We start from the raw sequence: 22,922 nt of genomic DNA, 5'->3' as shown, positions 1-22,922 counted from the left end.
ATTAGAATCATACAGTATAATTTTTGGGTTATAAAGTATTATCACAAGGTATTTAAAAAAAGGCACTATCACTTTAATTAATCTCGTATAAGATATAATGCATATTAAGATAATAATTATTCACTACTTAGAAATGTTTATACACATGAGAAATACATGACTGCATATATTTTTTTCAGCTCCAAAAAAAATTCAATGTGATTAACTCTCCAAATATTGGTGTAGCACAGTTGCCAAAAAAAGATAAAAATTATGTTGGAAAAATAGCAAAAGTATTGGGTTTCGGCGCTGATGCTGTTAGGTATCTAGGTAATGGCAACTGGCAGGCGTCGAACTTTCCTGATGTATTGAAACAAGTAAATGTTACAATTCTCGATCAAACAGACTGTGAGGCAGACATGAATCAAGGATTTTTGTGTGGAAAGACTAAAGAGCTTAGAAACCAAGGGGATCAAGGCGTTTGCGATGTACGTCATGAAAAATTTTTTTTTTCTATTCTACAACTTTGTTGAAACGATTATTTTTTTTGTTTTTAAAAAGCGAAAGTACTTCTATAGATTTGTCTCCAAATAAAAGTTGTCAGATTTTATGCCTAGAAAATTATTTTGCAACAGAATTACAAAAAAATAAATTATAACTTAGAATGCCAAAAATACAGCTACTAATAAAACCTTTTCGGGGTTGATACATATAAAGTTCACTTATTGGTAGTTATTTTATCAAATCGAACAAAATGAATGGTAACATTCAAATAGTATCGTATACCTCATATGAATCAAACGTACAGTTATACTGCTATCATTCATTTAAAATAAAAAAAATATACCAACAGTTAATGTATAATTGATCAATAGAATATTTGCTTAGAGTTATGTTATAATTAAGCTATTTAATTTTAATGAGATGGAAAATTAAAACTGCCAACTTAAAACTCAAAAAACAATGCTTTATAAAAAAAATACTTCATGAGAAATCGATTTTCAAAATTTTTCAAGTACCTTACTTTGCAAGTTCAAGTTTGACAAATTAATTTTCTTTACTTGCTTGTTTATTGCTTTTTAATAACATATTAAAACTAAAATCAAGACTGAAATAGTACAGATATTTACTGTGGCACGGAATACGACTTGATTTTCTACTTAAATGATACTTTTTTCTACTATTTATAAAATTTATCTAGAACAAAAAGTTATTTACAGTAATGCAGAAGTTTTAAAACTCATCCAAGAAATAATAACCATTACTTATTTTGACAATTCAATGATTTAAAAATATTAAACTACTTACCGTAGACTATGTGACTTGTCATTAGTATAGAGTTTTAGATTTGTATGAAATTTTCAAACAGGAAATCGATTATTAAGGGTATCGCAAGGTAGCTAATGAGTACGCCACAGAAAAGTGTTGAATTAAGTAAATGATAGTTTTTTTATTGTTTGCGTAGTATATAATTATGTTAACGTATATAATTTGTGACTTCACTTTATGGTTGACAAAGGCAAGAAAATACTAGTCTTGAGAAAATTGTACCACAACTTTTTTTGTAGTACGTTCTAATTTTTTAGCATACAAATTTCTATATATTTCTGTTTTCAGGGCGATAGTGGTGGTCCTGTTATGTTTGAAGACACAGTTATTGGAATCGTTAGTGCATCGTCGCATCACTGTGATAATAGATATAAATCGGCAATATTCACAAATGTTTCAAAGTTCTTAAACTTTATTGAAAATGCAAAAAAGGACTGTGAAAGTACAGATACATTAATAAAAACTGTAAGAGCACCGATAAGAAGAATTAAACAAAAAAATTAGTCGCAAAACCAAACAAAGAGTCTGAAATTTCTAAAGACGTCAGATAAAAGCCTTAATGGATGGTTTTAATGAAAAAGTAAAAGCATTGGAAAGAAAAAGAAAATATAAAAGTTTACATAACCATTACTTAGTTTCAACACCATAATAGTCAAAGTTACAATTTTATCTAAAAATTTACTGCTGCATACCTAAATTTGTATGAAAAAGAAAAAAAATTGTAAAAAATAATTTAATAAACATGAATGTATACCTTACACGTCCTTTATTATCTTTAACTTTTTTTTACTGAAAAAATCTTTTTATAGAAATTCTTAGCTTGGATAGCAGTAGCAACGCAATAAGGTAGTCAAAATTTTTAAACTATTTATAAAATCTGTTCAAGGTCTAAAAAAAGAATTTTAATCATAGAATACAAAAGCATTGACTGTGTTAAAAATAAACTTCTACAAAAATGAATTTTTAGTTTGTATTTACTTGTTATAAACAATACTAGTTAAAAAACTTGTATATTAACCTTACATCGGTGAATAAAACGTTGAAGACAAATAATCAATTTGTATGAACAAAACATTCGAAAAATGATTTAATATTTTTTTCTCGTCTATTATTTTAACATAAAATAAAAGAAAATTATTTTTACTAAGTTTCTTACTTCAACTTTTGTTATAAAATAATTAAGCTTCTATTTATGCTTTACATTTTTGAACGCACTGTATAGATCAGAGAATATTAATTAAAATTAAATTATACGTATGAATAACACCCTACAAACTGAGAAAAATATTGCTTGAGGTGAATAAATAAATAATTAATAACGACCTCAGGCTTAGGGTTAGCAATAAACAAATATTTATCAATAGTTGATCGAGTCATTCATAGATAATTGACATATATTCAGTTATAACACTGCCTTTCTTTTCAACCTCTGATAGTTGTTAAAAAATATTTGATTCACGAAAAGTTGAAGTATTAAAACTCATTCGTATTGTAATATGCCTTTCATGACAGTTGATAAGCTTAAGGCACAATTAAGTTATCACTTTACTTTTGTACTTACAATGTTGTTTTTTTTATTTTGTTTTTTTAATACTAAAACAATCATAGTTCCTACAATATTTTGCTACTAGAAAAGGTTGTTTTTATTAACTTCATGTCTGATTTTTTTTCAAACTATTTCCAAAGATGCTTCCCAAATTTTTATTTTGCTAGGGACTTTAATTACTATTCAAATTGAAAAAAAATTAAATACAGTTCAGATAACACTTAGATGTTTCGAACATACAACTTATAAAGATAAAACAATGACTTTCAGAAACAATTTAGCATAATTACTTACACGGCATACGATTTTAGTCAGTAGTATTTTTTTTATCAGATATTTATCAGATTTTGTAGTAGAGAATAAATTAGTCAAACCCGATCGTTTTACACGAGTAACAAAAAAAGCCTTAAACATCTTAATTGGCACCTACTCCATCGTTTACCAATAAGAAAAAAATATGGTCTGTATAAGCTACCACTTTTATAAGGAACGACACCACGTTGGCGAGTAGTCAAGTAGCAGCGCCACGTGTGGCTTACTGTACGGACTACGTTTAACCTCTCATTCTTACGACCAGTATGGTATAAAATCAATCCCACAAACGGTTAATTACGTCAGCCAAAAGTGTGCATGTGGCTGACTACGTTCCTTATTAGCTCCAAAAATATCATATAAAATAGAGGATGATTATTTAATCAAAAATACAATTGGAAGTAGGAAAAACGGTTAAAAAAAATATGGAGTGGTCAACACTTGAGAATAAACAAAATGAAACGAAGTGAATAAAATATATTATACACGAATTAAGTCTTAAAAGGCTGAAAAATACTGTGTAAATGAAAAATAATATTATTATCAACATACTAGAGTGTCACTTGAAAAAAATTTCGCTGCTAATTTGCAGTGCAACTATTACTGTAAAAGGAAATAAGATCATTATAATTGCCAATGCTTTTGGTAAACATAAAAATTTTCGATTTAAGGAGTGAAGTATATTACAAAATTATAATTTTTTTTTTATAGTACACAAATTCATTAGTGTGAATATTTTATTAATTCAACATTCATATCCATTGTAATGTATTGTAGTATGTTGAGAATTTAAAGCCAAAAACCAAAAGTCAAGTCAATAAAGACTTGTTTTTATACTTGTTTTTTATATTCATGAACTAACGTAATGCTATAATTTAAGATTTTCCTAGTTGGCATTTTTTTTTTTTTGCGTTAACTGCGCTCTCAGTAGAAAAAATATAGAGTTCACACCTGATGCAACTCAAACCAGGGCAAAAACAAGGTGACTTTTGGTACTCGTGCTCGCCGTGGTGACGTACTACAAGGTATAAAAAAAATTATTAAAAATTTTTGAAATACGTCTTAGAAATTTTAAGTAAATAAAATATGTTTTTAAAATGATTAAATTTTATCTACGTTATTTCCTATTTCGTCATTGTATCCATGACGTATCTTATGGTTCATATCATTGACTAAGCCAATGAAAAATGATGTGGGATTACCAGATCGAAGCTTAAAAAACATACTGTCGATTTTGCTTGCACGGTTTTTTTTAAGTGGAAGTAATTTCAAAGAAATTCAACCATTTCAATCACATTTTTTCTAGCTGAATTACTCTACTCAAAGTTTTATTCAGATGCTTCAATAGTATTCACGGTAGTGATTGTTTTAGAAAGATAAAAACATCTACTTTTTGGGTATAAAACTAATTTTTTTTTGGAAATTTTTCAGTCTAAGAATTTTAGAGGAAGTATCTAACATGGCGCTGAACTGTCAGTTATCTGTTTTGGCAACGCTTTCCGTTATTCTTATTGGCAACGGTAAGTTAAGGAGCCTTGTATTTTTAGTTTCAGTTGAAAAATTTCAAATTCAAACTTTAAATAAGTAACGATAATGAAAAGAGTTAACTGTTGCATAAGATGGTTACATTTTTTATTCAAGCACAGTCTAGATTTTAATACAGCATATTACGGGGAATATTTTATTTTTTATAAATTTTCAACATTTAGTCTTATCTCTTTTATTCCCATAATTATATGTTTTTGCTTACCAAATTTAAAAATTTGGTAGTGATCTTTAAGCATACACATATCAAAAATTTTAACTCTATTGAATGTTAATTTTGTCAAATAGTCTGTTTACATATCTTATGTTTACATACTAAAGTGAAAACTTTGACAGCCTCTATGTTATTAAGGTAAATGATGTATCGAAAAAACATAAAATTATCTCAATAACGCCTTGTACGCATGTGCATACAAGAGATTATCGAAATAATTTTTTATTGTTGTGATGAATTGTTTACTTGAATAAATCCCCTGATCTTCTACTCAACTAAGTAATGCCTACATCGTAAAATCAAAATTTTTTTCAATAGTTTTCTAAACAAATGATAGCCTAGACCTAGCGCATTTCGTTTCTAAAAACTATCCAAAAAAATTTCTATTTTGGGATACTTCGCTTACTTGGGTAGTGGCTCTATATAATGTTTGCACTGGCTGGATGTGCATTAGGTGTGAACTCTATTTTTTCTATAATTTTTAAGTAAATTAATGTTGCGCTTGGGGTGATTAGTGAAACAAGGTAATAGTAGTAAAAAATAACATTAACGGTTTTATTACAGCTGCTGGTTTGGAATCGGAAAATATTGTTGGAGGTACACCAGCAAACATTAAAGATAGTAAATATGTGGTTTCTGTGCATACTAAGAAAAGCTACCTTTGTGGTGGTACACTCATAGAGGATGATCTGGTTTTAACTGCAGCCCATTGTTTTAACAATGATAAACTAAATAAAACTTATTTCGTATATGAGGACACTTCCTACTTTGTGGCCGCAGGAGCAACAAAACTTACAGATTCCATTCACAAAGTAGGTGTAGACAAAATTTATATCCACGCCAATTTCGAAAAAATTCATGACAATGCTTACGACGACGTCGCCGTCTTAAAAGTAAGTACATAATAAATATTTATGCAGACTATGCATACCTTTCTGTGATCAGAGATGATTCAATATCATAACCTTAGCGCTTATAAATATTAAATACAAATGAACGATACTCTAAACAGACTAGACGGATTAAATCAATTCCTCGCACTCATTGGGTACATTTTTTATTGATAAGTTTTTTGATTTACAAATAATGGTGACTGTTAGATCATTAAATTTTTTCATGATGATGCATCATGAAATCATAATTTTAATGACATTTTGTGAAAACAAAGAATGATTGGAGTGATGATTTACAAACCGTTTATTTTTCCAACTTGCGAATATCATTTGAGTCACTACCACGTGATATTAACTTCAAACACTCATTAATGAAACGTTTCAAGTATAACAGGAAAATTACTTTTTTTGATTGATTCTAATGACTCGCTTAAAATTATTATACTTAGTCTACACTGTAAATACTTTAAAATGATTTTTCAACTTTCATTGTTATCAGGCATGGATAAAGATGGTTGGAAAAAAATATACTTCCACTTTCGTAAACCATGTAATAGGATAAAATTCATATCAACTGATTGATCCTCCACTTTTGGAAATTATTTGTATCCATAAATAATACAGGATTACATAACTTTTTTCAGCTGAAAAAAAAATTGAATGTTATCAATTCTCCGAATATTGGTTTGGCACATTTGCCCATAAAAGATGAAGATTATGTTGGAAAAACAGCAAAAGTATTCGGTTTTGGTGCTGATGCTGTTAAGCTTGTTAACAACACTTGGGTACCGTCACACTTCCCAGGAAAATTAAAACAAGCAACGGTTAAAATCGTCCATCCAACAACATGTGATGCATATATGAATCAAGAATTATTATGCGGGATGATTACAAAATTAAAAAATGAAGGGCCTCAAGGCGTTTGCAATGTACGTATTTGAATAAAAATTATTTCCATACAATTTTTTATAGCCTTACAAAAAAATTGCACTTATTTTGACGATCCAATGATTATTTTTATCTTACAAGTTGTAAAACGTATCATTAGAATATAATTTTGTATTTTTATGGAATAAGTAAAAATTGTATTATAGGGAATTCAAAGGAAATGGTAAGTACACCTTTATTTTCGTGATATGTATACTGACGCATACGATATAAGAGACTGTAATTCATGATTTACAAAGACAAGATAATACTTGTCCTAAAGACACTCTGTACAACTATTATTTTTGTAGTACTTTCTAATTTTTCAGTAAATAAATGTTAAAATATTTCTAATTTTAGGGTGACAGTGGTAGCCCTCTTATGTTACAAAACACAGTTATTGGATTCGTAAGTACATCATACGGCACATGCGATGACACAATTCGTCCTGCAACATACGTCAAAGTTTCGAAGTACTTGCACTTTATTAATGATGCAAAATTCAATCGTATCCCTAAAATTACAGTAAATTTTTAAACGCCATTGAGAAGAAGCAAATTAAAAAATCAGCCGCAAAACGAAAAAAAAGAGCCTAAAAAATTAAAATTAGCCAGCTAAATGCCTAATTGGATTCAATGCTACAAGAGCATTTCAAAAGGAGGACAAAGATGATACAAAATAGTTTTGATAAGCTGTATTTATGTACACAATAAATAGTTTTCACGGTAAAACAGTTAATTTTACGATGTTGTTTAAAAATATTTTATTGTATGACTGGCTTGTTCAAATATAAGCATTAAAAACTCTGAAAGAGGGTGGTTTACTTTTTTTTTTTTTTTTTTATTTATTTATTTAAAAAAAATTTTTTTTTCTGTTTCGTATAAGGTTCAGAAGGACCAACGCAAAAAATCCTAGCTTAAATGCAGAATTGTGTATTATATCATCGCTCTTACATTTATATCAACAATCTTAATGACTGTTTCAGTACTAAAATACAACAGAAGTTTGTACAAACTGACTTTCAATTTTTTAACGTAGTTTGAATATGTAAAATTTATTAGTAACATTGAATACCATAATAGTTAATGTACAGCCTTGTAAGGAGACAGTGCGGAAAAATAAATTGAAATTTTTGACGAAAATGTTTTCATTTCGACTTCACTGACTTATCGACCAGTTTTCGTTACCCTCTTTATTTCGTACTTTACACTTAGCCAAAGGCTACAATATTAAAAGAAAAAAAATGAAATAATAAAAAATGTCTGCTGGACCAACGAGTCGAGGTGAATCGAGAACACGTGTAAGTAGATAGGTATCGTAGTAGCAAGTGTTAGAAAAAAGAAAAAATGATGTTCGATCGGTTCTTCGTCGATTTGTCGAATGGCTACAGAGATTTATGTATTTTTTATCGTTGCGAATAAAAAGTCTTTAAATGCAATATATACAGATTATTATTTCCATCATAGTGGTTTTTAAAATAATCTTTCCTTAGTGTTTCTAACTTGGTTTCTATTATCGCGAGGAATTCACTACAAGCTAATTAAAAATTCTAACCAACGACTGTTTTAAGTTTACCTGCGACACTCAAAATTTTATTAAATTGTTTACACAGTATTACAATGAACCTTGAGGTGGTACAATTTTTAATGAATAAATTATACGTTCTATTTAATATCACAATGATACGTTGTCAGATAATAAAGACATTTGTCAAAATTCCCTAAACAAAACGTCTACCTTTCAAGTATAAAACTGCCTTTTTTATGCCAATTTTTCAGTCAAAGACCATCAAAGTAGTCAAAATGACGCTGGACTACCAATTACCCGTAGTGGCAACATTTTTCCTCATTGCTGTTGGCAACGGTATGTTACTAAACTTCGTATTTTCTGCTAAAATTATAATATTTAAAATTCAAAACATGAATAAGTAACAATCACAAAACGAACAAATTTTTACATGAGAAAGCCTACTTTATTTTTTACTACAACAAAAAATAGTCATAATATTAATATGAGAGGGACAAGCTCTGTTCTTCCTACTGAGGGCGCAGTTTCAAAGGTAAAAAAAACTGTCCGAAGTAAAAAAAATTATTGACATCTATTAAACATACTCGAGTAATTATTTTTTTAAAGGAAAGGTATAGGAAACTTGTATTTTTTAGAAGGGCTATAACTTTTCTTTACTATGCTGTGATTTTAAGTGACGAATTACATTAAGTTACGTTAGAACAAATTTTTGAAAGATGGTAATAAAGATAAAATAAAAATTTGTGTTCTTCTTTCCATGGAGCTGTTGGTTTGGAATCGGAAAATATTAAAGGGGGTACGAGAGCGAGAATAAAAGATAACAATTATGTGGTTTCCGTACAAAATAACAGATATCGCTTTTGTAGTGGCATACTCATTGAGGACGATGTTGTTTTGACTGCAGCTCATTGCTTTTTAGCGAATGAAAAAGTCTATGATTCTTATATTTACAAAGACGAACCATACTTTGTCAGGGACAGAGGACGTTAAAAATTTTAATCACAAAATACGTGTAGACAAAGTTTATCTGCACGCAAAGTACAAAGAGGAGCAAAAAATTTTAAATGACATAGCTGTCTTGAAAGTAAGTACATAATTAATACTTGAACAAATCATGCATATATCTTTACAAAAAATCATAAATGACTTTGTGTCATGACTTTAGTTCTTGAATATGAATCATGAGTTACTTAATAGCAGAAAGCTTAACGCAAAAGCGCCATCGCCACTGGGGCTATTTTGCGGCCCGAGGTACCGTAAAGTAGGCTCCGGCTAAATGGCGCTCTCATACATGGCGAATACTATTTATCCTACCAAGGATGCAGTAAATATCCAAATGTTACTAAATAAGCTCCGAGGTATATTAAAGAAAATAAATAAATAATATTCGTCATTGAGGAGTACTGAACTCACAACTTTTTCTTGGGCGCTAAATTTTTTAATTCTCACATGGAATGGTATAAAATATAATAAAGTATAAGTAAGGAAAATATAAGCGAGAAAAAGATTAATTGAACTCTGCAGTAAGATTCTTTAGAACCTCTATTGGTACATAGATATTGTTCAGGGACAAAAGTTTATGTGTTGAACTCCAATAGAAAAATAATTTTTTTCTTCAATTCTTATAACTTACTCTAAATGATTTTACCTTTAGTGTATCTTATGAAAATCTTCGAATGAGCTATTAATATTTCTTGTTATAAAGCACTGGCATAAATGATTGAAAAAAAACGCATTTACTTCATTAATATCAACTGAATGATTACTTCTGAGGATTATTTATATTTGTTAATAATACATGACTATATGATTTTTTTCCAGCTCAAAACAAAATTTGATGTCATTAACTCTTCAAATATTGATATGGCATCTTTGCCCGAAAGAAATGAATATTACAAAAGTATTAGGTTTCGGTGCAGATGCTGTCAAATATCTCGGTAACGAAACTTGGGAGGTGGCAAACTATCCTGGAATATTAAAACAAGCAACTGTAAGAATTGTCCATCAAAGAAAGTGTAACAAACACATGTATCGAGGTTTATTATGTGGAATGACCGAAGAATTGAAAAATAAAGGCAGTCAAGGTGTTTGCGATGTACGTAACAAATTTTTTAAAACTACTTTTTTTCTGTTTTTAAAAAGTGAAAGTGCTTCTACAGATTGTCTCCCGAATAAAATTTTCCACTCTTATTCTGAATCGGGTACGATTTCCATGCAGAAGAGACAATGTGATTTTTCTCTTGCGGGTTTTTGGTTTACTTTCAATTTTTTTTTTCAACATACAACCGCTATAAATCCGCTTCTGGGACACTTATTACGATGCAGTTTGATTCAAGATTTTTTTTTTATTATTAAAATTTAAAAATAATTTCTTGACAGACATAATACTGTATGGGATTTTACTATTGAATAAATATGTGAAACGCGACCCCCAACTAAAAAACCCAACATATTATTGAAAGCTAATTTTATGAAAATTTTTTGGTTAGCAAATATTCAAATATTTATGTTTTCAGGGTGATAGTGGTGGACCCTTAATGTTGGAAAAAACAGTTATTAGAATCGTGAGTATATCATACATCAAATGCGATAGTATACCGGCAACATACACCAAAATTTCAAAGTTCTTGGACTTTATTGAAGATGCGAAACACGGTCGTCAAAGTGAAGACATATTAATTAAAACTGTTAGAGCACCGATAACAAGAATTAAGAAAAAAAACAAAAATGAATCATAAAACCAAAAATGATTTTGAAAGTTTTAAAAACGTCAGCTTAAATCCTTGTTGAGTAGTTTCAACGGTAAAATTGAAGCATTTGAAAATTGAATAGAAGATACTAACATATGGATTAGAGGAAATTCTATGATATAACAAATAAGTAATTAGATTTGACAGTTAAGTAGTTAAAGTTACATATTTACTAAAAGATTTGCTCTTGCATGTGTGTTTAATGACAATACAATATAAAATTTACTTGACAAAAAATTGGATGAATGGGAAAATACACGTTACAATCAGTCTAAGGAAATTTTTATTTCTTTTTGATATTAAAATACTCCTTATAATATGTTCCTTTTTTCTGAAGTATTAGCATCGAAACGGCTCACGTCATGCTTAACATAAGACTCATTAACTTCTCGATTCTTTAAGATATTTTATTGAATTATTAACAATTTGTTATACATGTAAAAAAAAAAGATTGGTAATTACAGAACACATGATATATTTACAAAACCAATGCAATAACACACTCCGTACTAATTTTGGATTGGTATACAAATTACGAAAAATAAAAAAAAAAAGATGGCTTGAATCATAATGTAGAGAACGTAAGGTGTGCTCACGCGAATATATAGTTAATATGCATAAAAATTTTCGACTAGTCACAGTAGCTGTCGGGATAGCCTGTTTCTCCACCTCCACTTTGAATGTCTAACTAATCTTCTACAGCATAACATTAAACAAACGTGGCGGAAATCAGAGGTAAGAAGAAAAAAAAAAACCGAGTTGTCGAGTGAGCAAACCTTACGGCCTTTACATCACTACCTTCAGAGACAAAACCTAATTTAAAATAAGAAAAAAAAAGGTGATGAAAATCCATATCCATGGAATACTACCGCAAGGCACACGTATCGACATCGTCCAACACTCCGATCTCAGGCACATTGTCATCAGGTCGGCGTGTTAGGTTTCAAACTGTGTGGCCAATTGCTCGCCGTGTGCCGCACGAAGCCCGGATCGTTCGGTGAGATCGGTGCCGCGGTCGTCGTGACCTCCGAGACCACCCCACCAGGCACCATCGTCTTCTTAGCGTCGGTAGTTTGGGTAGCGCGATTCGTACTCCTCGTCGACATCCTCAGCCCGTCGAAATACTCCTCCAGCATCTCGATCTCGTCCCGTGGGGTGGCTGTCGTACCTGGGTGCGACCGATTGCGCTGCTGTTGTCGAAGGCGTTCGTCTTCCGTCGCGACCGGATGATGCCGATAGTCGCGCGAACGACGCTGATCGCCGAAGAACGCGTCTCGCTGCCTCTTTAAGATTCCTGGGGAAGAGGTAGAGCCGCGCATTCGCGTCGGCACGTTGTCATACTGACTTGAATCGGAATACCTGCAACCAGTCAGCGCATGATCCCCGCATTGGCGGCAAACGTTACGGAAAGAAGTCAGGTAGAAGGCGACGCTTTACCTTATTCATTTATTTGATTTTTTACGGTGCTCTCGTGTATGTTCAAATGAATGATTGGAGTTTGTGGAAAAAACCGAGTGTGCGTGCTCAAGGACGGAACGGACCTGCTTTGCTGGGCCTTTTTTATCGGGAACGTCCCGTTACACACTCTTTGTTTTTTTATTTTTTTTTTTACAACCAATCGTGTGTCTCATTCACGTGAGAGAAAAAAAATTGGTGCACGAAAAAAACTGAGAAAGGCCAAGGACGCCTTGACGCATTGTGTGGCGTTTATTGAAAAAAACAATGTATACATTTATTTGTGTTGGAGTACATGACAGTAATCGAGTGACCATTTCACATAGGCACAGAGTAGTGTTTGGTGCGCGAAAATTAAGTGACGTTTCCTCTGAAACTCAAGAAACGACGGAGCACTCGAGGGCGCGTCTAAAAGTGCTTTCTACCAGACTCTCCAGCGTCCAAGCGTAAAAGCAAAAGCAGCAGATTAGTATAGCCATTTTTTTTCAAAGGGTACGAGTTAGAAAAACAAAAAAACACCACCAGCCCACCAACAAAAGCACTCAACACTAGAAACCACCAGTTGTTGGACCCACTGAGACTTGCCTGTAGTTGTCGTAGCCCCGATGCTCGTCATCGCGCTCGACCCGCATTATCTTGACGCCAGGGTTGACGACTTTCGGAAAGATCTCACCCATGTGGGTCGGAAAGGGCGGCGCGTCGTCGACTTCGTCCATGGGCCTCTGGTAAACGTCGTCGGCCCGGTAGTACCCGTTCACCTTCCGCGTCGCTTCGTCCCGCTACCGATTGCAAAACAAAATGATCATACCCAAGGACCGTGTGTGCGAATGAAAAAAAAAAAGACCCCTCACGGCTTGCTTTCCTCGGGCCCCCCTGCCGTTCTCGATGTTCTGGGCGTACTCGCGCATCTGCCTCTCGGCTCTCTCAAGCCTGTTCTCCCGGTCGTCGTCCTCGGGCGCCGAGTCGTTGTTCGCGCTGTTGCGTTTCTCCGTCATTTCGGGCGTCGGTGACATCCAGGTCGTTACGGCTTTGGGCGCGGGAGGCTCCTTCTCGTTTACCGTCATTGTCGTCGTCGTCACGTACTGCTTGGCTGCGAACAGAAAGCCAATCCCCGATATCTGTGTGCTACACTGAGCGCTCGTTTCCCCGTTAGATTTTTTCGATATTTTTTTTTTTTTTTTTTTCATGTACGGCGATGATTTTTCAGGGTTCATTGCATCTAAAAGCGTGCGGTGATGAAAAAAACAGTGTGAAGCATCGGTGCGATTTTAAGGAAGGAACTCTTTTGTGTTTTCTGCGATGCAATGAATCATCGCTAAATACTGGGAAACTGTTATTTATTAGTCCCTCGTACAGCATTAACTGTTATCAAGATGCCATATAATAGCTGTAATTTTTTTTTAAGACCTCGTATTCACTTTCAAATGGTTTTTGCAAACGGTTTGTTAGTCACGTGCAACGATAATACCCGTTTTTTTTATTTGTTTATCACTATACGTACTCAGCATTCTAAACTGCGTTTTGTTACCGAATAAGCTCATGTGAGCGCACAATATCTGTTAGTACTCCGTAGAACTTTTCTGTTTGTTTTTAAATTGAAACTTTTTGTGAGACATGAAAAAAATTGGTCCTTTATTGATGAGGATTGTATATCATTGTATTTCTAAAAATAAAACAGTGACATGAAACAAATCACTACAACTTTCTGGTGCATGCTTTCTTGTCACGGGTGCTGTTGGTGTTTTTAATTTGATAAGCGTGCAAGTAGTGATAATTCAGTGTGTTGTTACAAAAATCAAATTAATTGGAGGCCACTTGATAAAATAAATGTCAAATTAGGAAAAAAAAATATGAGATTGTTTTCCAGAACAAGATAGGGAAGGCACATGTATATTTTCAACAACCAAAACATAAATTTTGAGGCGTAAACAATTCTTTAATGACAATCAAAGGTTACATGTTCACCAACTTACAACGCGGTAATGCCAATTGAATAATTTCGATAAACACACCTACAGTACAATAAAAACGCAAAGTATAAGAGTATACGTAAAACACATGGAGTGAAACAAAAAAAAGCGATCGTTCCTCGCGAGGCAGAGTCGAATAATTAAAACCGACCTTGTTCCTTGCTGGACAGCGTTTGGGTGCCATCGTGTTTTTTCTTGCCAACCACGGGGCTCATCAGGAAGTCGACAATGAACACGATGGCCGTTATGATGCACAGAGAGCCGAAGATTATGGCATTGTCGACGAGATCGTTCGGCACATCGTCGACCGAGAACAGCGACAGCGTTCCCACGATGGCGAACAGAACGATGCCCAGGCCGAGTAGGAATTTTTCCTTCAAAAGAATCATAAAATCAGAATGGTCTTCGATATCACGCAATTAAGGTTTTCATCAGTTTATACACTATAAATTAAATGTATGAAAATTTTGTGTAACCTTGGAAAACTAATCATTCAAAGTAGTTGTGTATTGCTATAGGAGGTTAGTCAAACTATTAGTAGCAAGTTACTATTCATCTGTATTTTGATTAGTATTGTGTCAGAGGTTGCAATACTGAGTTATATTTTCAATATTTGTATTTACAACTTTATTGGACTCATTGTTCCTGGTTCGCTTTTTTCATTTCCCCTGTTATTTTATACATTTTTCTCTCCTCACAAGGCATGTCGTATTCTGTGCCAATTTATATATACGCTGCAACGTATTACCCTCTGCAGTATTCTCCTCATTTCTATCACTTCACTTTTTTCTTTTCTTTCAATTTTGCTACCATTACTATATTTTCAAACTCTTCTTACTTGAAAGTCTGGTGTATTTGTATGGTGAGAGCTAATCTAGAAAATTTTGTGTAGTCTTTGCTTATCTTTTAACTTTTTCTTTGTTTCTCTCGTTTTTTTCTTAACTCAAGCTGCGGCTATCATTTCACTGTTATTCCTTTCCATTGTACAAAAGAATACTGTTAGGACATTACTTAATCTTATTTCATGTAAAATGTTATAAACATCTCGTCATTATTTCTACTTGCCGTATAACTACTAAGTTTCGTCTCTAGTGACAAAATTGTTCCTACAGCGAGCCAAAATAAGATACCAAATATCGACGACAAAATAATATATTATCACAGGTCATAAGAGACGTAATTTTCTTTTCAAGAGTTACTGAAATTCGTCTTTAATATAATGACTAAAAAAGAGTAACTTTACGAATATATTGATTAAGCTGCAATCTAACAAGAAGATATACGTTCCATACTGAAAAAAAAGTAGTAAAAAATGTAACATGTGATTAGTAGACACTAGTAATTTTCTGCGGTAATTTAATACTATTCATGAGCACAAAGAAAAGTGCGTACCTATACACGGTATTTTCACAAGTCTGTTAAAAATCAATCATAACGTATCGGCAATCATGAAAAGGCACTCCAGAATGTACAATTGGATAAAATTAAACATTTTGTCTTACAGCTATAGCTGACCTTTATTACTTTTTAGGCTCACTGTTTCCATTTGTTTCAGACCATGTTTGAAACATAAAGGTTTTCATGGACCCACGAAAAAAAAAAAAAAAAGAAAAATAAAAAAAGCTCCTCCATCCATAAACGACAGTAAACGCGATATTTAACCAAAAATCAGTCATAGCTGGTCAGTCCGAACGGCTCTTGTCTCTTTTGTTATTATTTTAGCTCGTCGCCGAAAACATACAACACTCGAATGCTCGCACGGAATTTTCAACCTCCTTCGAATTATTTCGTACTCTAGCGCAAGACCGCGAGAAAACACACACACACACACGCGCGCGCGAGTCCTTCGAGCCGTATTATATTGTGGGTATACCACAAGGCAGGAAAGAGAGAGCGAGGGGCAGACCAAGAGTCGGGCGTGATCGGCTCTAAGGAGAATAATAATCGAGGCCCAGTTTATGAGTCATTAAAATAGTAGCGCCGCAAAACTCCTTGCATGCGCGCGTATATGGGCACGTAATATGGGTGTACATGCATATTACACATGTACGAGGTACGACCGGACCCATGGCGCACACACACGCTCTGCTGCGTGCCACATTTTATTTTTTTTTACGAGTGTATGGGTGGCAGTACACGCCTAGTTGAGCTATTGGGCGTATACAGCAGAGGAGAGAAGAAAAAAAAAAAAAAAAAGAGAAAAGCGCGGTCACGAGTCACCTTCGCGATACAAATTGAACTACACGCGTATACTGTTGCGAGTGAAAACATTTTTTCGTGACAAAAACACTGAAGAGGAGGAAAGGAGGGTGGGGCGTAAAAAAAAAAAAGGATTCGCGACCTTGCGTATCTCAATGTCGGGACAACGCTAATTCGCATATGTACACATGCGTACACGTATATATATACACGTGCATACAATGTACAGGAGTTGCGCGAGGACGAGGAGTTACGTCGCGCGAGTTCTCACGCTTAGGATGCTGCGGGCGAGAGCGACCCATTTTCGCGTCCCGGCTCTCTCATGTCTGTGCATAATGCGAATAGTTTACGCACGGTTCTTTCTATACATCGCACTTGTGTCACGGATAATTAATTTTATTCCTTTTTATTCTTTTTTTCACTTTCTGTACATGAGACCTGTTGTTTACGAGGACGTTTAATAGCGTCACTCTTGTTTACATGTAGCCGGAATAGGCTGTGGGTTGGTTGTACGTGCGTTTACGACGCGAACCAGGAATTTCGAGGGACGACTTTTGTGCACGAGAATACAAATGTTTGTTTTCACACGAATATATTTTGCGATGTATACATCATTACTCAATACGTAATGGCAAGTTTCAACTCTACTGACTTACATTTTATATCATTGTGTAACACATAGGAGTATGATAATTCGAAAGTCGTTTGCTTGGTCTTGTATAAAATTTTGTACGTACACGTACGTGCGGAGGAAGGCCATTTTTGTGCATTGAATCTCGTTGTGCAACGCAAAATCAGAGCAAATTCATCAGAGCTCAACTCTCTCCGTCGGTTTGTACGCCAAAATTAAAACACTCAATTCCAATGAAACTTGAAGCAAAAAGCAAATACGGAAAGAAAAAAAATTACGATCTATACACGGGGTTTTGAACAGTTACGCGGCAAGTAGTTGCAAAATAGATTTAAAATAGAAACAGAGTCCAGTGGGGTGATTATGCGCACGAGATATCAATCGTCTGAATTCCATTTGAGTGACTTTTCCACGTGTGTATCCGTATGATTTCACTTTTCGCATAAACAAGCCGTGCACACAGGAGTCCTTGTTGTTGTTTTTTTTTTTGTGAAAATTTAACATTTTCCACGTTAAAAAAGGAAAAGCGCACTTAGCGCCGCGGATTGCGCAAAAAGCGTCCGTAACAATAAGTACGACAACAAACGCGGCTGTTGCGCCGAGAAAATTCTCAGTTGACGCACGTGCTGCGCGTAAATCACAGACGAATGATTTGCATTTCGCTGTCAACTCTCGAGGGAACGCTCTGTTATTGATGGGCAGCGTTAGCGTAACAAGTGGACATACACAAGAAAACGAATTAAATCGCACGAGTGACGAGCTATTATGGATTTAATGTCCATTATCTCGCAGCTCGTATCAATAAACAAATTGATGTATACACCCTCGGCTCTCGTGTTACCGATCCATCGGTACAATTACGTAATTTTTCAAGGTGTATCGGCAAACTGGATCAAGCCTCTGCACTGGAATGCCCATCCGAGGATAAGCCCCTCTTTGACCTCAAATTGATTTGCTATCCCACACGCGGAAACGAGTGAAAAAGATTTAAAAAATCATCCCGCGGAAAAGACACTCGCACGCACGCGATCGAAGAGCTGCATCACCGTCGCGGCAACATGACATAATCGTCTTGGCGAGAGGCGGGGTCGGGCAGGAAGGCATGAATCAAGAGGCATTTAATCGCGCTCGTCGTTGTGTTCCCTCAAGTTCTAGTGGTTACTCATGTACATACATATAATATATTTATGTACCTGTTTATATTATTATATATTTACTACATCGCGCGGGAAAAAAAGGGGGACGCTGTTTGCGTGTGGCTTTCTGTATTGTTGTTGTTATCATAGGTGCAGGTGTAATACTCGTGGACGCGTGTGCGATCGTCATTACCGTCTTCTGGCCTCTGAGTTCTCCGCTGGCTGCGGCGATGAGCAGACCCGCGATTACGATTGTGTAGCCACCGCAGGTGGCTGTCGCAAGAGCGGCACCTGTGAACACGCGCATATAGAGACATATCACATTGGGCTATTTTTTTTTTTTTTTTTTTTTTTTTTTTTCTGGACGGGGGTTAGTATATTACAGCTCAGAGTTACGGAATGTGCACGGGGATTTTGTTTTTTCAATCTGCCAATGTGACGTGCAAGAGAATGGAGGGTATAGAGTTGCTAAGTTCAAGAACTGGTGTGACTGGTTATTGGAACTTTTATTTTTTAGAGCACACGTGATAAGCAGGTGTTGCAGGTTTCACCTTTTGTGTGACAATACGTTTTGAATAGATGCAATTTTTTTTATCTAGACGCATATAAATAAATGTCATCAATGGGCTGATCGATTAATGTGCACAATTTTGATAATTAGATGTATATTTTGTAGGGTAAAAGTAAAAATAATACTTATCTCACGTACCAATTGTACCCCATGTGACGTTATTCAAGAGGGACCATCTCTCGCGGCTTCTGTTGCGCAGGTAATGAAAGACTCTTCGGCTTTCGTCGTCCGTCACCCTCAAAGCGACGACGCACGCGATGCACAGAATCTGATTGCGAAAAGAAAAGGAGAAAAAAAAAAGGGTCGCTAGTATTGCGCTCGACGCTCGCACGTATGAACTTTCGGGGGCTTTGGTGCGAGTTGCATTAGCGAGTCTCTTTTATTTTTATTTCGCGATGAGTCTATGTTGAGCTTTAGCACAAAAGAAAACAACACTGGCAATGCTAATTGGCTGTCCACGGGATTTCTAAACGGCACTCTATGAAAATTTTAATATACGAATTTCAAAAGTTTTTTCATACTTCTTTTTCTTCCAATTTGCATCTTTAGAGACACTATAAGGAATAACCTATGATTTTTTTTCTACTCAAGAACGCTCCATACGTAAAAATAAAAAATGAACATTTAATCCAAGTTTTCCTGATTCTACGACACATTGAAATAATGAAATTTCATCTACGAAAGGCAACAATGTTAACGTATAAAAAAATAAAAGAATCAACCGCTAAAAACCGCAGCTCTTTTTTTCAAGAATAAAACTACCATGCAATAATTATCCTCCAAACAGGTAAGATTCGCACGTACGCAAGATTATATAGGCCGCGGTAATATAGAGCATAAACATACACATAAACAAGCCGTAACGCTTACCAGCTCGATAATCCTAATGAACACTTTTCGGTTCCACATGATTGGCCACGGAGAGGTGTGCGCAGCGCAAAAAAAATATACAGCCACAGGCTCCAATCAAAAGACGGCCTCGTTGGGTGCGATTTCCAACAATCGAAGGCACCGGCTGTACTCCTCTTTTTTTGCTGCTCCCATTTAGAGCGATCGGCTCCGGTTGTTGCTGCTACCTTCCGAGCATCAATTTCCCTTCGACCGCACTACATCCACGGGAGATGCAACCAGCGGTGGAAAGTTGGGAATGAAACATGTAAGCGTAACACTATTTTTAAACCACTCGCACGAGGAGCCGTATACAAAACGGGGATGATCGGTAACGGAACGACGCTTCGTTGCGGGGATCGGATGAATTGATCGCGCGTATGAAAACGATTCACCGTAACAGCAGGTTTTTAATTTTACGTAGAAAATCGATGGAATGCTCTTTTCAACTCGAACGGTTCGTTTGGATGGGAATTAATTTTGTATCGCCGCATGCAATCGGCATAAGAGTAATGATAGTTACAGGAGAATAATAAGTACACGCGTCCAATCGGAAGCAATTAGGTATCCATGAACTGAAATTACACAAGAGAAATCGGGAGAAAACTCGGAATGAAAAAAATGGCATTAATTGTATGTGTTCAGCACAGCGTAAATCGGTAACTTCCTATGTACTTCTGTCACATGGGTCGGTATACGCGAAAAATTATTTTCTCGTAAGAGTAAAAAAACCGATGAAAAGTGTGCGTGACCAATAATCCACGGAGTGAATAGCAAATTACAAATTGTTTACTCCCGATGTTGGGCCAAACTCGTGTCCACTCCCCATTCGATACAGCTTCCACCCGGTATCACCAAAGCAGATACATCTGATATATACGTACTCGCAAAAAAAGGGCAATGCTTCAAGCAGCAAAAATCACAGCGAACCAGGTATAAATCCGCGAACTCCTGAGTCGACGAACGAGCGACAACTAAACTTTTGCGGAGGTTCGCGGGAACAGAGCGGCGTATAGGAGGGAGGAAAATGTAGATAAAGGCGGGCCGTGGCTAGGCTGGGCTGCAGGCGAACGGTCTCTCGCTATGGCGCGGCTTTGCACGGATTGTGTCATGTAATGAGACCTGCCTGCATATACCTATTTACCTGCCTTACGTACGTATACATCGGTATGTTGGTTGGAACAACTTGTATATTTTTATGTATATATATCTTTGCAAGACAATGCCATTATCGCGCGCACGGCGCCGGTTCTCCCCCGATGTACCTTGTAATATACTGTACGATGCGTGTCCATCGTTTGCGTGCGTCTTGCACCGAGGAGTTTATGTTTCATAGATTTTTTACATAGTTCATAATAATAAATAGTGTAATTGTTATAATTTACAATATATTGTATCATAAATCGGACTTTTATTCATACTTCGATAATAATTTTTTTTATTGACAATATAATATTATGTAATAATAGAAAATAATACTTACTTGAATAATGTACGATTTTTACCTGATAGAATTAATGAGTTGTAAAAATATTTTCGAGAATTTTATACGTGGAAGTAATCATTGATAGTCATTTTTCTACAGAGATTATATATTATATGTAATAATAAAAAATAATACTTACTTGAATGTTAAGGTTACATAAAAATGTATTATGATTGATATTCATGCAGTATATGTAAGATAAATTGTTAAATATGCAAAATTGAAACAATATTTAGAAAACAGTCGCACTGCACTATCCAGTGTGTTGGTGGAACGTGGGTTGTGCATAAAAAATAATTGCCCCGGCAAAAGTATCGCGAGAGTATTTTTGCCTCTACCGATAAATATTACGAGCTCATTATCAACACGGAAAATTGCCATTTCGCAAGTCGAAGGCGCTATCTTTCTTTTCTTTGTTCACCTTACACATATCATATTTCCTGGGAAAGTAAATTCTTATTTCTGACTGAAACATTTAAAGCATTGTTCTGTGTTTCGATTATTAGCAGCAAAATGTTAAAACGACTATTTAAAATCAAAAATTAAAAAATTAAATGAGTAATAATATGGTACAAAGCTAAAAAAAAATTTCATCAAGATTGAACATGGGGGCGTGGTCTACGTGAATTGGGTGAATATAATTACACATTACATATGAGGTACATGAGTAATAATTGCGCTAAATATTTCAAACAGTGGATGCTATGACGGGAAAACTAACATTTCCGTAAAGCTCGTATATATTTGTGTACGACTATACATAATATACTTCTTATACCTAAATAGTAGTTTAGCACAAGTAGAGCATTTAGATGGAGAAATTTTTGAACAATCAGATTTGTTCGATTGCGAGTGTCCAAAGCTCCGAAAGCTTCCGATTCGGGGAGCCCTAGGGTTACCCTACCTCAAGGCTATTTGTATTTATGTAAACCTATATAAGTACAGGATCTTGGAGTATTATGACCTGCATGTTATGACACAACTCTCTCATTGAACAAATTTACGTGTGCGCCTAATAAATCCACTAATATCTACGCGCTCTGTACATCAAACTTTATCGCTATGTAACGAACGACAGTTCTTTTGCTCGCATGTTAAAACTTATAATAAGTAAAAAGCATGCAATGAAAATTCAAACTCACAGATCAGAGGGGCGGTAGCGCCAATCCCGATTCACTAGGTATATCGGAATAGGTACAGCAGGCGCAGTCATTTGCTCCTGTGGAAGTTGGCCAAGCGCATTTTTATAACCTGCACGTGTGATGATGCATCAGCACCACGTCGTCGTATTGAAAGTCTATGTTGTCACCATCATCGTCTTCTCTTCTGGGGTTGACCGTTTATTGCTCGCATGATCTGTACAAACATCTATATTGACATGTCCGTTCGGAAAATAAAAATCACTCCGCGGCTAGTATATCAACCTATCTAATCGCGGTATAAAAAACAAAAAATGTTGCATACTGTACCGGGAACCGGATCTTCTGTAGGTACAATGCCGAGACACACCATTTGATCGATTGCAAATGCTACTGCTATTAAGGTACAGGCATCTATAGCAGAT

The 22,922-nt window shown here is 34.9% G+C and overlaps 1 protein-coding gene across 1 annotated transcript; it reads right to left on the bottom strand.

The window, feature by feature from the left end:
- Positions 1-11,409: 11,409 nt before the first annotated feature.
- LOC106645379 (uncharacterized) lies at positions 11,410-20,840 on the bottom strand. Its single transcript, XM_014361225.2, has 8 exons — positions 20,757-20,840; positions 19,855-20,090; positions 19,123-19,252; positions 18,607-18,704; positions 14,599-14,821; positions 13,329-13,567; positions 13,063-13,256; positions 11,410-12,381 (listed from the first exon to the last, which is right to left on the bottom strand). The coding sequence occupies exons 2-8, from the start codon at positions 19,891-19,893 to the stop codon at positions 11,946-11,948; spliced, it is 1,359 nt and encodes a 452-aa protein (XP_014216711.2). The 5' UTR covers positions 19,894-20,090; positions 20,757-20,840; the 3' UTR covers positions 11,410-11,945.
- Between the last annotated feature and the right edge of the window lie 2,082 nt (positions 20,841-22,922).

This window comes from Copidosoma floridanum, unplaced genomic scaffold (genome assembly GCF_036245765.1).
Source record: "Copidosoma floridanum isolate Cflo_tuat_1 unplaced genomic scaffold, Cflo_Japanese_pri ptg000029l, whole genome shotgun sequence".
Lineage (NCBI taxonomy): Eukaryota > Metazoa > Arthropoda > Insecta > Hymenoptera > Encyrtidae > Copidosoma > Copidosoma floridanum.
The sequence above is the reverse complement of the archived record's forward strand: the minus strand, read 5'-3'. Positions and strand labels throughout refer to the sequence as shown.